This window comes from Lepidochelys kempii, chromosome 24, assembly GCF_965140265.1.
Source record: "Lepidochelys kempii isolate rLepKem1 chromosome 24, rLepKem1.hap2, whole genome shotgun sequence".
In the NCBI taxonomy this organism is placed as follows: Eukaryota; Metazoa; Chordata; order Testudines; family Cheloniidae; genus Lepidochelys; species Lepidochelys kempii.
In genome coordinates, this window is record NC_133279.1 from 3,084,445 (window position 1) to 3,099,175 (window position 14,731).

The window sequence follows — 14,731 nt, forward strand, 5'->3', positions numbered from 1 at the left end:
CCCCTGCCTCCCTGGAGGAAAGGGATTCTTGAGAGAACAAGAACCTGCAGAGGGAAGAAGGCCAAGGTGGAAAGGAGGATGCGAAAGAACGTAGCTGGAGCGGGGAGGCTGGGTTTTCAGTGCGCTCACGTGGCGCCCAGCAATTAAAACCTCAACAAATTTCTTTGGACGATTGTAGCGAAGTGAGACTCACCGGCACAGCGCCTCCTGCTGGTCGTCTTGGGAATTAGCTCTCCAGCCTACAGAGCACCTCCAACTGGCCGGTGTCTCGCCTGCCCCTGGGTCCCTCCCAGACCCCAGTGCCCTTTACCTTGGGGCCCCAACAGGACCCCACCATGCTCTGGGTCTCCCCTACCAGGGGAACCCTCAACCCTCTCACCCACCTTGCCTCATTGGCTACTGCCCGTCATCTAGCCCCCACTCACTGGGGCAAACTGCAGTCTGTCATGGCCACTCATCATTGGCAAGGGGGCTAGGACCTGCTGCCTTTGCCTATTCCCAGGCTGTATCTCTGCAGCCCCAGGACCTCTGTAGGCCTTCAACAAGGCCTGCAGCCTGGGGTTTTAGCAGGCTGGAGCGCCCCAGCTCCTCTGGCCTGGCCTCTTTTCTCCCCAGCAGCTGGGTCCTTCTCTCTCCACAGCTAGACAGAGACTGACTTAGCTCCTCCCTGAGCCCTTATAACAGCTGTGGCCTGATAGGGGCGTGGCCCCAGCTGTGGCTGCTTCCCCAGTCAGCTTAGATTTTTCTCTAGGATCAGGTAACTGCCTCGCTACAAGGATTTTATTGTCAGGGCATTATTTTTTTTTTCTCCTTTCCTATAGCTGGCGCACACAGTCAGCTCACGCTGCACAAATAACATTAAGTTGTTCTCTTAGGTTTCCAAAGCAATTTACAAATGCTGTTCTCCAGCCATGCTGTATGTCAGTATCATGATCCCCATTTTACAGCTTGGGGGGAACTGAGCCCCCCAGGGAGGCAAAGGGACTCACCCAAGGTCGCATAGAGAGTCAGTAGCAGAGCTAAGACTGGACTTCAGGAGTCCAGATGCTTAGTCACTTCACTCGGACTTCTAGACCATGTTGCCTCCCAAGTTAATGCAACATGAGAACCTTTTAAAAACAGTCTGTGTCATTTATCAGACTATCCCTACCCCTTCTCACAGGTCAGAGGGGTAAGTACATCAGGAATGAGTCTGCCCAGGGTTGTGACATTTTCTGGGCTTGAAGGGGGGTGGTCTAGTCTCTGATGGTGAAATTCACCCCTGCGCAGAGGGCCGGCCCAAGGGCTATGTATAACTAGAGATTTCAAAATATGGCTTCATTCTGAATCGAAATGACGAATCGCAATTGCTTGGGGGCACTCGGAACATTTCGCTTTGATGCCATTTCATGCTGAGTTCAGCTTTTCTACAAACGCCGTAGTAGAACGCAAATATGTGAGAGGCATTGTAATATCTGATGCAAAATTTTAAAATAATTCAGAACAAAAAGTCCTATCCCAACGAAGAACTGAAACGCTGTGTTCCAAAAACTGTCAGAATGGGACGTCGCAACAGTATTGGAATTTCCACCCCCGGTTTTCTTCTGAAATGAAATTCCAGCAAAAAATTGACCTGACTTTGCACGGCGTAGAACTGCACGTTCCTATGGAAGACGGTTTGGTGGATGTTTCTCCAATCAGCCCTATGTGCAAGCCACTCTGTCCCCATGTAGGGATGACTGGCCCACATAGCAAGGTTGGTGAGCTTGCAACATGGCTGGGAGACTCATGCTTTAAGATCCAGGGTTCAAGCCCCACTGCCGACAGAGCCAGTATTACAAGTGGGGGCTTGTTTGTGGAATTGAGCAGGGGGGATTTAAGATCAAACTGGAGTGCAGGCCTCATGTTGGACCTCTGTGCGGGGTGAATTTCACCCTCCTTGTCACTATGCAGAAGCAGACAGGGGAAAATTGATCCTCAGTGTGAAGCTGATTGAATCAGGATTAACCCTCCCTGAGCCCACAGCAGAATCCCCATGGAGCCTGCTCCTGCTCTGGGATTGAGAGCCAGGTCTAACCTTTCTATCCTATCAGCAGTGGGATGATAATGCATAGGGACAGCATTCACCTGGGCCAAATTCACTGAGGATGTAAATCTGTTGCTCCATTGCAGACCAGGGAGCTAAGTTGATTTACACCAGCTGAAAATCAGCCCCTTGGGATCCAGTTCGCTTTATTTTTGAAACCCTCCATGGAACTTGCAATAGACAGATTCACTGTCTCTGCTCCCCTCTAGTCCTCCAGCATCAGCCTCCTTTCGGAGCCATTGCACCATCCGGCTGCCGGTGGTGAGAGAACCTTCTCCTTTGCAACTCCAGTCACCTGGAGCAGCCTTTCTGTATCTCTCCTTGTCTCCTCACCTAGCCAGTCTCTCCTGCAATCCTCCCTCTTTTTCCTGTGCTTGTCTCTCTATCTGTCCAACCTAGGGTTTTATACGGCCACCCATCATCGTTGTCTTTGGGAGCCTCTCAAGTAAAGTCAATAGCAAAGTCCCTCATGGATGTCTCGCTTCACTTAGATTCTTCCCCTCTGCTCTGCTGTTACAAACTCTGTGACTCTCGTTTACAGCCTTGGGACTCGGTTGGGATGAGATGAGGCATGTTATGCCAAACGCTATTGCACGGTGGAGTTCTATCCCATTTCTGTGGAGCCAAGGGGGTTTCACGTGGACGTGGGTAAAAGTTCAGCCAGCTGGAGAGATGGGTTTCTGCTGCGTGCAGGGTAAAAGTCCGTCGGTGTCTCCAGAGCAGCTACAATTTTGCACATTCCCCAGGGAGGGTCTCAGCTTGTTATGGGCATCACACTGGCATAAATGGTCATCAGCCCTGGATCTTGGGGCTGGGAAAGAAAATAGGGCAAGAACAGACAGTGAGTGCGCAAACCAAGTAATGCTCATGGATTGATGAGCCGACAAAACCCCCTGCAGCCCCATGGCCTCTGCTGCCACTTCCAGCATTAAAGGGAGCGGGAAGCAAAGCACCCTCTGGCCCATCAGCTGGGGAGCTGAGTTCAAGAATTGCCTGTCCTGCTCCCAGCCCTGCAGGAAGAAGGAGACGTGTAATACGCTGGCAGAGTGTGTGTGCGTATGTGTGTGGTAGGCCACTGGAAGATAACAGCCTACTACTGCTGCCATCTAATTCAAACTGGAGCAGGGGCAGAGAAGAGCTGCCAGGGTGAGCAGGGAATGGAGGGCTGATCTTTCCAGAGAGGGCCAAAAGAGCTCAGCTTGTTTAGCCTAGCCAAAGGCAGGCTGAGAGGGGAATCTCATGGCTCTCTGTGCATACAGCGGGGGAAACACCAGGGAGGGAGAAGAGCCATTGAAACTAATGGACAATATTGGCACCAGAACAAATGGGGATAAACCGGCCAGGAGTAAACTGAGGCTGGAGATGAGAAGATTTCTAACCATCAGAGGAGGGAGGTTCTGGGGCTGCCTCTCAGTAGTGGGGAGAGGGGAAGGGGGATGGGCAAGCAACCCAGTTGGTCTGAGGATGGAATTTGATCAAGTTTATGAATGGGATTCTGCGAGGGGGGTGGCTGAGAGAGCAGGGACAGGCCTCTGGGACCCAGGAGGTCCCTGCTGGTCCTACGTTACGATCTAATCCCGGAGCTCAGGGTCAGAGATTTGTGCTGTGGGGCTGAACGTTCAGGGATGAAAACCCGCTGGCACCTCATGCTGCGGGGCTGTTGTGCAAACGGCCAGCTCGGCTGCCGAAAAAGCTTCCCGGTGCTTTGCCTGCGTTCCCAGGCCAGACGTTTCTAGTGCCAGTGAATGAGCTGGGCAAACATCCCCAGACACGCTCATCTGCACCTCCAGCGCCGGCCCCTCGGCAGATGTAAATCAGGAGTAACTCCACTGAACCCGGTGGAGGATTGGGCCCAACCTCTTTTCTGCTCAGCCTGGGTTGGCCCAATTTTTTTGCGGTGACCCACCGTCTGCTCCTAGAGCGAAGGGCTGGACGCAATAGGAGTGAGGAGCTCCTTGCAGGAGGGGATCGCTGATGACAGCCGTTTCCTCCAAGGGGATGCTTTAGCTGCAGGGCTGGCAATTAAAGGCACACGAACTCCCTCTCACCTGAGTAGTGTCTGGAGGTAGCCCGGTGGCGGAGACGTAGATGGTGGTGCACTCAGAGCTCTCCTCCGCGGGAGGGGGGCGAGGGCTTTTCGGCTGCTGTGCAAAGAGAGAAACCTGTGAGCCCAACGTCTTCAGCGGAAGGAACCCACCACTTCCTGCCCAGATAGGGAGAGCGGCATATGCTAACTGCGGCACTCAGCCTCCTGGAGACCGTGCTCAAAGGTGGGCCAGGAAACCACCTGTGACTGTGAGGGTCTTGGGAGAAATTCTCTCTGACGAAGCTGACGTTACACTGGCCGCTTCTGAATTACAGGCTAGATTCCCCCAGGCCAGCAAGTAGGCCAGCATGCCTCTCTACACCATCACCAGCCAGCAGAACTGGCCAGATGTGCAGTGGGGCTGCATGCTCAAAGAGGGGTTGATTTGAGGGTGCTCCTTGCTGCTCCCGCCCCAGTCTCTCCCAGCAGGACATGCAGAGAGCTCCCAGCCGTGGCCCATTGCCTGCCAGTGCCTGGCCAGAGACCAAACTCATCTCGCTGGAGCGTGACTGCCGCTGGGGGCCAAGCCAGCCACCCAGAGGTGAAATCCCCAGGCACTGCACAGCCGCTCCACACCGTCCCCGACAGCCCGCTTTAGCCACCTCAGCTTTTGCAACAAAAAAACCTGATTCTGATCTCATAGTGACAGGTTTCAGAGGAGCAGCCGGGTTAGTCTGTATTCGCAAAAAGAAAAGGAGGACGTGTGGCACCTTAGAGACTAACCCATTTATTTGAGCATGAGCTTTCGTGAGCTACAGCATCCGATGCAGTGAGCTGTAGCTCACGAAAGCTTATGCTCAAATAAATTGGTTAGTCTCTAAGGTGCCACAAGTCCTCCTTTTGATCTCATAGTGCGTCCTTTGGTCCACGCTATGTACGGATTCAATGACGAGCCTCTATCGACACCCAGTGGCCAAAAGTGTCTGGCTCACAGGGCTCCCTGCCTTCTCTTTGAGACTCGCCCAGCGAGCAGAGCCATGTTTTGGGGCATTACTTGGGTAAACTCCCACTGAACTAGGAAATGACCTCAGCGTTAGACAGGTAGGGGGTTTAGTGGTCAGGAACCGCTTCCAGTAGGACACTGTGACGGGGCTAGTTGCTCTCCATTCAGGTCTGTCCTTGGGTCTGTCTCTGATGTTATCAGTATTTATGCTGCAGCAGGTAAGATTCTCCTTACGGGGGGTCTTGGAAGCGTTTTCGTTGACCAGCCCTCATGCATGACAGCCATGTTATGGCGGGGAGAAGTTTGCAACATTGCACCAGGCGACTCCTTCAAATGCATCAGCAGCTGAACGGTGCGCTCAGTGCCTCTTGCTCAGTGCGCTCGAGCCCTGCAATCACATGGGTGTGGCAGGCAACAGGGCTGCACGGGGGTCACTGAGGGCAGAATTTGGCCTGCAGAACCTCGGGTGATTTGCAAGAAGGGAAGAACTCAGCATGGCTTGCCCAGCAGGGAATGTAGCCGGGCTGGCTGCTAGGAAACCAACGCAAAATGTCCTCTTAGTGACTAGATCAGGGAGTCACTGAGAGGTGAGAAACATGGGGCTAGTTCTCAAGTCCGGCAGAGCTGCATGAATGTCTACACCCCACGCTATGGCCGGGCATTGACTCAGGTGTGAGCCCTAGCCCCCTTTCCATCCACACACAAATCAGTCTGACTCGGGTCAGCGAGCACTCAGGACCCTGTGAAGGAGACGGTCAGAGCCCAAGCCCAGCTGGGACTCAGGTCCAAGCCCTGTCATTTTGCAGCCTGGACACAGGTCAAGGCGCAGCTCCGAGTCAGAAGGTCTGTGTCATGCAGTATGAATGAGTTAGCAAGGCCATGAGATCCAGGTCCAGCAATTGGAAGCCCAGGTTCACGATACAGCCTGGATGCTCAGGTGCAGGCTTGTAAATACAGCATCCACAAGCCCGGGTCCCACAGAGCTGCAGTGCAGACGTACCCATAGAGGCTTCTCTGAACTTGCCCCTGTGAAAACTCAGCTGGGGCCAGGGCTGCTGTGCGAGGCAGAGTGGCATCCGTCACACACCCCATAGCTGCGTCTGTCCCTGCTCGGCAGACGGGACGTAAACTTCTTCAGGGTGGTAAAATGAGAGGACTCAGTGACTCACGACTCGGGCGCAGGTCCAGGGAGCAGGAAGGAGCTAAGTTAGGGTTGCCGATTTTGGCTGGATGGATTCCTAGAGATTTCATCGCTTGACATAATCTTTAATTAAAGATTAATCTTTAATTCCTGGAGACTCCAGGCCAATCCTGGAGAGTTGGCAGCCCTAAACTAGGTGAACATGGTGAGTTTTCTGAGTACAGCTGGACGCTAATGCAGTTTAAAATCAGTCCCAGAAGGGTGTCAACTCCCCTTTGTGTGGAAACGCCTATGCACAACTCAAACTCTAGCAAAGCAGGACGTAAATGATACATGAGCCTTGTGGCCCGCTTCCCTGGGTAGAATTCACCCATGTTGTAGACGGGACTTTAACCTTCCAATGGAAGGCCATGGCCGCCTAGGTGGGGGCTGGGGGGCTGCACCCAAGTTCTGTCGCACACGAAGAGCAAACGCCCAAACTCACCTCCACCCTCTGGACTTGTGAGTAAATTGTGCAACTTTCCTTTTCCTCCTTCAGCTGAGAATGCTCTTTTTGGCCTGATTGGAAAAACAATTTCAAGGGTTTTTAGGGCAGGAGACACACAAATGTGACCATGTCAGCCTTGCGATCTAGATTCGTAGAGATACAGGCAAGGACCTGTCAGAATACATCACAATTCTTGCAGTCTAAACGTTCGTCACCCAATAAGGTCCTAATGAAAGTCTGGCTTCCTCTAAGATAGCAGTTCCCAAGCTTTCGGAAGTTCAGCCACCTGAAACCAGTCACATCCCCCTTCAACTCCACTGGGTGTCGTGAAAGGCTGATGGACAGGGCAGGTCAAAAATTTTCCATCCATAGGGTTTTTTGACAGAAAAATTAAGGTTCTCAGCTAAACAAAAATTTTTCATGAAAAGCATCTGCTTTTGACAGAAAATTTCAATATTTTGTCACAATATTGAAAAAAATATTTAAGCCAAAAGTTGAAAGATGTCCATTTAAAATGGCCTCATGGAAGTTGTAGTTCCAGATGATTTATGCTCCCATTCTTCTTTATGGGCTGAACTCTCTGGCTGGACTGCATCTCCCATGATGCACCATGCCCAGGGATTCCTATGCTATACCAGGTTTCAGAGTAACAGCCGTGTTAGTCTGTATTCGCAAAAAGAAAAGGAGGACTTGTGGCACCTTAGAGACTAACCAATTTATTAGAGCATGAGCTTTCGTGAGCTACAGCTCACTTCCTCAGATGCATATCGTGGAAACTGCAGCAGGCAGAAAACCTGGATTTGTGCTGGAAATCACTTTAGATAAGCTATTACCAGCAGGACAGTGGGGTGGGAATAGGTATTGTTTCATATTCTCTGTGTATATATAAAGCCTGCTGCAGTTTCCACGATATGCATCTGAGGAAGTGAGCTGTAGCTCACGAAAGCTCATGCTCTAATAAATTGGTTAGTCTCTAAGGTGCCACAAGTCCTCCTTTTCTCTATGCTATACCAGCTCTCCTCATGAAGAAGGGAGAGAGCCATGCATCATGGGACACGTAGTTCAACCAGGCGTCTGGCCTATAGAGGACAATGGGCGCATGAGGTGCCCAAAGTATAGCTTCTAGGAGGATCAGCCATTGCCTGGCACTTTGTGCAGACATTTGCACCTACGCAAAGTGGGTGTGAAACACTGTTGTTCTGATTTGCACTCACGTTGCACTAACATAAGTGCCTGCACAAAGTGAAGCACAAGGGTAAATTACTTGCACCATGCCTTTCTATTTATCTAAGATGTATGTGAGATACCTAGCATGTTATATCTAAGCTAGGATCCCTCACTGCCCCTTGAAGTCATGAGAGGAGATCATATCAGAAGAGTATATTATGAATATCGGAGTCACACGATCAAGTGGTTACATTTTTTTAAAAACCTTCCTTCCTGCCTCTTAACTCTGTATGTTTCTGTTCTCTTTAAAACTAAAATAACTACTAGGTGGAGCTCCCTTGAGACTGAATGCATGGCTAGTCTCTTCCCCATGCTAGACTGCTCAATACAGGTGAAATTCACTCATGTGCAGAGACGCATGCAGGCGTTTCCAGACTGGGTCAGACCCAGGGTCTATTAGCCCACGCTCCCGTATCTGCCAGCGGCCAAGCACCAGCTGCTGAAGGCCAGGTCTGCACTAGAATCTTTTGCTGGAGTAGTCAAGTGGTTGGGGTGAGATTTTTAATGACGTTTTAATACCAGCAAAAGCCCTAGCGTAGGCACAATTGCACCAGAAAAGAAGCGCTTTTGTGGGTATGGCTTATTTCCTTTGGGGAGCCAGTATATGCCACACCAGCAAAAGCAACTTTTGCCGCATAAACTGCATCTGCACTAGGAAGGTTTGTCAGGATAGCTATAGAACTGCAAAGCTTTTCCAGTGTAGGCCTGGCCTCAATCTCTCCGTGCCTGCGGTCCCCATGAGTAAAAAAACAGCACTTCCCTACATCACAGGGGTGCTGCGAGGATGACTGTATTAAAAATTGTGAGATGCCCCGTTGCTGCAGTGATGGGCACCAGGTAAGTACCTTAGAACTCTGGATGTTCTCATTATCTGGTGTATGTGTCCAACCCTGCTTTGAATGCTGCTAAATGTTTGGCCTCAATGACTCCTTGTGGCAATGAGTTCCACAGGCTAATGAAGGCGGTGCAAAGACTGCGTGCTGGCCCTTTGCATAGGGATAAAGTTCACCCTAAAGACTCATCTAAACACAAATGTCATACGGCTTTAACTATATTGGCGTAAAGCACTACAAATCCCGCCCCCGCCCCCCGCCCTTGAGTGGACGGAGTTAGGCCAGTAGGAAAGGTGTTTAGTCTCGTGTGGGAAGGGGAATAAGCTATACTAAGATGCCTTTAGACCAGTATCACTAGGGTTGTGCTGGTGTGAATGACTAGAGCCCTCGCGGGCCGTGTCACACTGGTACAAAGCTGCGCACTGACCAGGACAGCGGCTTGGTGTCCGATCAATGCACAGCAGCTCACCTCAACCTAACGCTGGAAGTGGCTACGCTTCAGTTTGGCTCCCGCTAATTTACCTGTCCTGCTGCGCCCAGTTAACTCCAGCTCCCCGAGCGGCGTAGCGTCACGGGAGGTGTAATTCGGCGGACGCGGTGTCAGGGTAGACACTCCATGGCTTACATCGACTGTTACTGGCTTTCACGAGCCGTCCCACAATGCCCCACGCTGACAGTACACTCAGTACCAGCAAGGTGTAGCCACGCACAAGCTTGTGCCGGCGGCTGTGTGCCCACAGAAGTTAGGTTTACAGTGTGGACTTGGCCTAAGACCATAACAAGTTCCCAATGCCATGAAATCCTACCTTTGTGTCGTAGCCGGTATGTGACCCCTGCACAGAGGACCAGAACCCCCACAATGGCTATTGGCACGATGAATTCCAAGAGCTCATTCCTGAGCGAGCCTGGAAAGTAATTTACAAAGAAAAGAAGATGCTCAATAACTGGTCCCTGAATTTGGTGCACTGTTCTAAGGGGGTGGGGGTGATCGTTAAACAGGAGCAAGGGCTCATGCGGCTTTCAGATCACATTGCCGCTTCATTTATCTCTTTAATCGCGGTTTATTATTTTTGTGTACAACAGACAGAAAACACAGGAAGTGCAGAATCAGCAGAAGGTACGGAAGGTCCCAATCCGGGCTTCACTTTAAATGTGTAAATAGCCCCATTGGGACTCTCTCTGGCAGAGTAAAGGGGACATAAAAGCGGGAGTCAATTACAACCCTTTTACACATGTGTAGGCTTCAGTGTAGCTGAGCGTCAGATCCATTGTCTATATAGTAGAGCTACTCATGTGCTTAAAGTTAAGCACGCTTGTGTTTTGCTAGACCAGGGAAAAGTTTTCAAAAGCACTTAAATGATTTAGGAGCCCAAGCACCCAGATTCTCAAAGGTATTCAAGCTCCTTACTCCCATTGGTTTCAAAGGAAGTTAGGAACCTAAATACCTTTGAGGGTCTGGGCTTTAAAAGTCTAAATCTAATTGAAATTCAAAAGTCACTAGGGGCTGGATTTTTAAAGGTACTTATGCACCCAATGCCCATTGAAACCAATGAGAGTTGGGCACCTAAATACCTTTAAACATCCAACCCTAAGTCTCTTGCTGTCCCTCAGCCTCACTGGTGAGCTGGCAGCGTAAGGGTTAATTAGCGACCCGAGCTGCGATGGTGAAGCAGGACCAGAGCTACTTAACTGGAGCTGGGACCTCAGTGGAGGAAGGAGGATGCTGGAGGGGGAACAAGGCGAGTTCTCCTCTGGGAGGAGCTGCCGGAGGCCAGGCTGAGGTACCCCAGGGTGTAGCGTAGGGGAGGGAGAAGTGGGGAATTGTGCTGGGGAAGAAGCCATTCAGGAGGACCTCGGCCGGGGCCAAGAAGCCAAGGAGTCCAGTCGAGCCCCAGAGGGGCAGAACAGAGAGGGGGGACGTTGTTTGTTCGTGCACTTTAAGTTGGAGCTTTAGTAACCCCGGGAGGGGCGCGAACTGTCACGTGACTTGGCAGAAGGGCTGGGCCCTTGACGACCCTAGAGGGGAAGTCAAAAGAAGACACCGGCTGGAACTGGCCATCGCAGGGCCAAGGCAGTGGGAGGAGGACGGGAGAGGTGAAGTCCCCTGTAACCCTGTGTCCAGGCATGAGGGGGCACCCTAAAGGTGAGAGCACCCGCTTACAAGCGCTCTTAAAATGTGGTCCTAGGGGCCGAATTCTTACGCTTCCCAATCACGTGCCAAATGCCTGGAGCTGCTCCACCCATCCCTGCTTCGCTCTGGTTTTACAGCGGCCTGACTCCATTCACACAGCTGGCTTGCCAAGCTCCCGCGGGCGGTGAGACCACTGCGGCGGGGTGACGCCACGGAGGATGGACTACACCCAATGCTGATCTCTCATTATCAATAGCTATCGTTGGTACTGGGGGGTGTCTAGGAGCCCCCGTCGTGGACCAGGCCCCCATGGCACTAGGTGCTGTACAAACACAGAGCAAAGGGACGGCCCCGCCCCCAAAGAGCTTCCAATCTATGTAGAACACAAGAGACAACAGGCCAAAGAGGGGAGCACAAGGAACCAAGGAGACAATGGGAGTCCTAGTGTCAAACAACCGTGGATCTGATTCCCACTCGCTCCAAGGTCCCTTTACCATGAGGCGTAAAGAGGCCTAGGGGTGAATGAAAATCAGGCACAGACTCCTTGTTGTCCTTTTTTATGTCTATACTGGTTCTGCTCCTTAGGAGTTGGCTCCCAGCCCTGATGCTCTAGTTACTTTTGCAGTAGGACTATCATATGGTCCATGTTTGTAAAGGGCCTGGTCCAGCTAATTAAGGGGGTGGGTTTCCCCCCACCAACACAGGCTAGCAAGGGGCAGGGTGGAAATCTGAGGCTTGTGGCCTCTGACAATGTTCATTCAAAGGAATGGAGACTTAAAAGAAAAATGTCCCAGGTTGAGGTTTAAATATCTCATTAAAACACCCCATAAAAGTTCCCCGCGTCATAAAGGAGGTGTCAGAAAAACCCCAATGAGAGAGTGAGAGAGTTCTATCCCCCAGAGGCTATTCGAGAGGAAGTTCCCACAGAGGGTTTTAATGTTACAATCTAGGTGCGATTTATGTCCAACCTTGGGCTTTCCTGTACTGTAGCCGAGGCTGCTGCATGATTAGCTCTGAAAACCAAGCGACCATGAAACCAGAGGCGGTATTTTTATTTACATTAAAGCTCCCGCAGGGCAAAGAGGTCTTTAAAGTGGATGCAAATTACAGTCAGGGCCCTCATTAAGGCTGCTTTATGCAGCCAGAGTGGTGTAAAAGACCCTGGTGTAAATCAGCCCTCAATGTCCTCAGCCCCACAAGGAAACTGACCAGTCCCGGTGTCTGTCTAGATGTAAATAGTGAGTAGATAAGGTGCCAGCAGATGGAGCTCAAGAATATGAGATGTAGTTTGGGGGTTTGTAGGACCACTACAAATGGCTCCTTACCCAGACCTCTGAATGCCCGGAGCCCGCATCTGGCTGCTGAAATGGGCCCTTTGAGCTAGTCCTGCTTTACATGGGCATATGCAAGAGGAGAATCAGGCCCGTTGATTTCAAAGGAGCTGTGCTGATATGCACCAGCTGAGGATCTGGCCCACTTCGGCACCAATACTTCCACAGGGCCAGTCTCAATGCCCGCGTCATGGGCGGTGCCCGTGAGTTTGAGCCAGGTTGGCAGGGCCCAGGGCTCAGTTCTGAGCTCAGAGACATGGGCCCTGAGGGTAGAGGTGGATCCAGAGCCTGCCCGGGAGACCCACTGCAAGGTAAGGATGTTGGGCCAAGGCCTGGCGCAGCTGATTTACGCCAGCTGGGGATCTGGCCCATAGATCATAGCCCGGTGGGCCCAGCCACTGCGCAGTAGGAGGGGATTTGCCCCTCTCTCCTCCAGCACCACTTACCGCCTGGCTTGTTGCTGCACTCCACGGGGAAGCTGAGCCTGGTGGCTTGCTGGCTGACTCTGTTCCTGGCGGTGCAGGTGCAAGAGACGCTGCCCTCCCCCGGGGTGAAGGAGAGGTGCAGGAAGCTGTCATTGTATGGATGCAGCTGGGAGGCGTTGCCCTCGCTGCAGTTCCAGCTGTAGGTCACGTTGTCCCCGCTCGTCACCAGGCAGCTCAGGTTCATGGCGCAGCTCTCGTTCCCCAGGGTCTTGCTGACCATCTGGAGGTTGGGGATGGACACCTGCTCTGTAGGGAGTGACAGGGCGGGGAGACAAACTGATTATCTGGGGAAGGATGGAACGGACAGCCCTGAGTGAAAGGCTGCCGGCCTGATCTGGCTCCCAGTCCTGCTCTGGGTCATCCCATCTCCAGGGCATTTAGATGCCGGCAACATGGGCGCCATTGGACTGAGCAGCAAGGTCTAGCTGCTAAGGCCTCCCCTGGCTGCCAAGTTCAATGCAGCTCCATGAGTCGTGTTTTATGCAAATTATGTCATGAAATCATTTGCATATTTGTGAATAATTTGCATACACCCATGAATGTCAGATTATCTGCTCCACGCAAGGCTTGCACAAAACGTGGGCCCTCTCGCTAGGGTGTCTGGGTGCTGGGGTGTCCGTAGCAGGTGGGGAGGAGGGTGTCTGGGTGTGCTGGGTAGGTGGGTGGGTGCCAAAGGGTGTGTGGGCCGTTGGGTGCTGGAGGGTGTTTGAACCATGCTGAGGCTGATGGAGGGGGGAGTACCAGGGTCTCTCCAGCACCCCTTGCAGGGAGAGGCTGGGACTGGAATAGGTAGCAGCTCTTCCCACAGCCAGCACTCTTGCCCCACTCCCTCCAGGACCCCCAGCTACCTGAGGCTGGAATAACTGAAAGCATGCCCCATTTTCATCAGGCCAATAGCCTTTTCTCCTAGGAACTGACCAGCCACAGAGCTAGACCAGCGATCGGACCCAGGGTAGGTCCCCAAACCCGCATACGAATACTGTGCTCATTACCATACACTTCCAACTGGAACTGCAAAGACTGTTCCTCAAAGCGTTTGTTCACCGTGTATTCATAGTGCCCTGCATCCTCTCTCCTGGTCTCCAGTATTTCCAAGGAGAAGTTCTCTGGATGAAACTTGATCCGCTCTTTATCTGCCATTAAATTGGTATGATTTCCAGAATACTCGACGATAAATGTCTTTGTGTCTTTAGCCGACGCACCTACTTTCCATAGAGCTTTGCCAAATTGCAGAGTAAAATTCTGAAGTTCGGGCGTTATGCTCAACAGCGTTGAGCCCCCCAGGCTTCCGTAGACTGTTTTTTCCGACCCAGAGCTCATGCCTGCAAGGAGCAACGAAACAGAGTTAGCACAGACATGAGTTGGTGTTTTACAGACGGCAACATACACAGTGTCGTCCACCCCAAGAGTTCAAAAATCACGAGTCAGACCTCAAAAACATCATGAGATGTTTAAAAAGTTATACATTCTGGAGCTCTTTTATTTGCCATCTGCTTGCTGCGCCTTTAGGGTTACAGTCAGGCTTCCTTTGTAGCTTTGCTCCGCAAACAGGAGTGCTAGAAACTTACTTTCATTATTATTTCTAGTGAAAGCGGAGATACTCACCTAATCATGTGCCTCCAGGACATGGGGTTTGAAGAAACCTCCCTCCCCTCCACCAAAAAGCAGACTCGTGATAAAATTACAAGAGTTGGCAACAAGCCAGCAAAAGTTTGGTGGCCAAGGTCCACCAACTAGCAAACCCTGTTCCATTACTAAGAGTGTGCTTGTGTCTTGGGTTGCACTGCTGCTCCATAAGAACGGCCCCACTGGGTCAGACCAAAGGTCCATCCAGCCCAGCATCCTGTCTTCCAACAGTGGCCAGTGCCAGGTGCTTCAGAGGGAATGAACAGAACAGGGAATCATCAAGTGATCTAGCCCCTGTTGTCCATTCCCAGCTTTTGGCAAACAGAGGCTGGGCACACCACCCCTGCCCATCCTGGCTAATAGCCATTGATGGACC

General features: G+C 51.7%; 1 protein-coding gene across 1 annotated transcript in view; it reads right to left on the reverse strand.

Moving 5' to 3' along the window:
* Window positions 1-14,731, reverse strand: part of LOC140902846 (T-lymphocyte surface antigen Ly-9-like) — a 71,636-nt gene that overhangs the window by 48,757 nt on the left and 8,148 nt on the right. The window contains exons 2-4 of the mRNA XM_073323414.1: window positions 13,722-14,051; window positions 12,691-12,975; window positions 9,589-9,687 (exon numbers count right to left, since the gene is read on the reverse strand). Of these exons, the coding sequence (XP_073179515.1) occupies window positions 9,589-9,687; window positions 12,691-12,975; window positions 13,722-14,051 (714 nt within the window). The remainder of the gene's footprint in view (window positions 1-9,588; window positions 9,688-12,690; window positions 12,976-13,721; window positions 14,052-14,731) is intronic.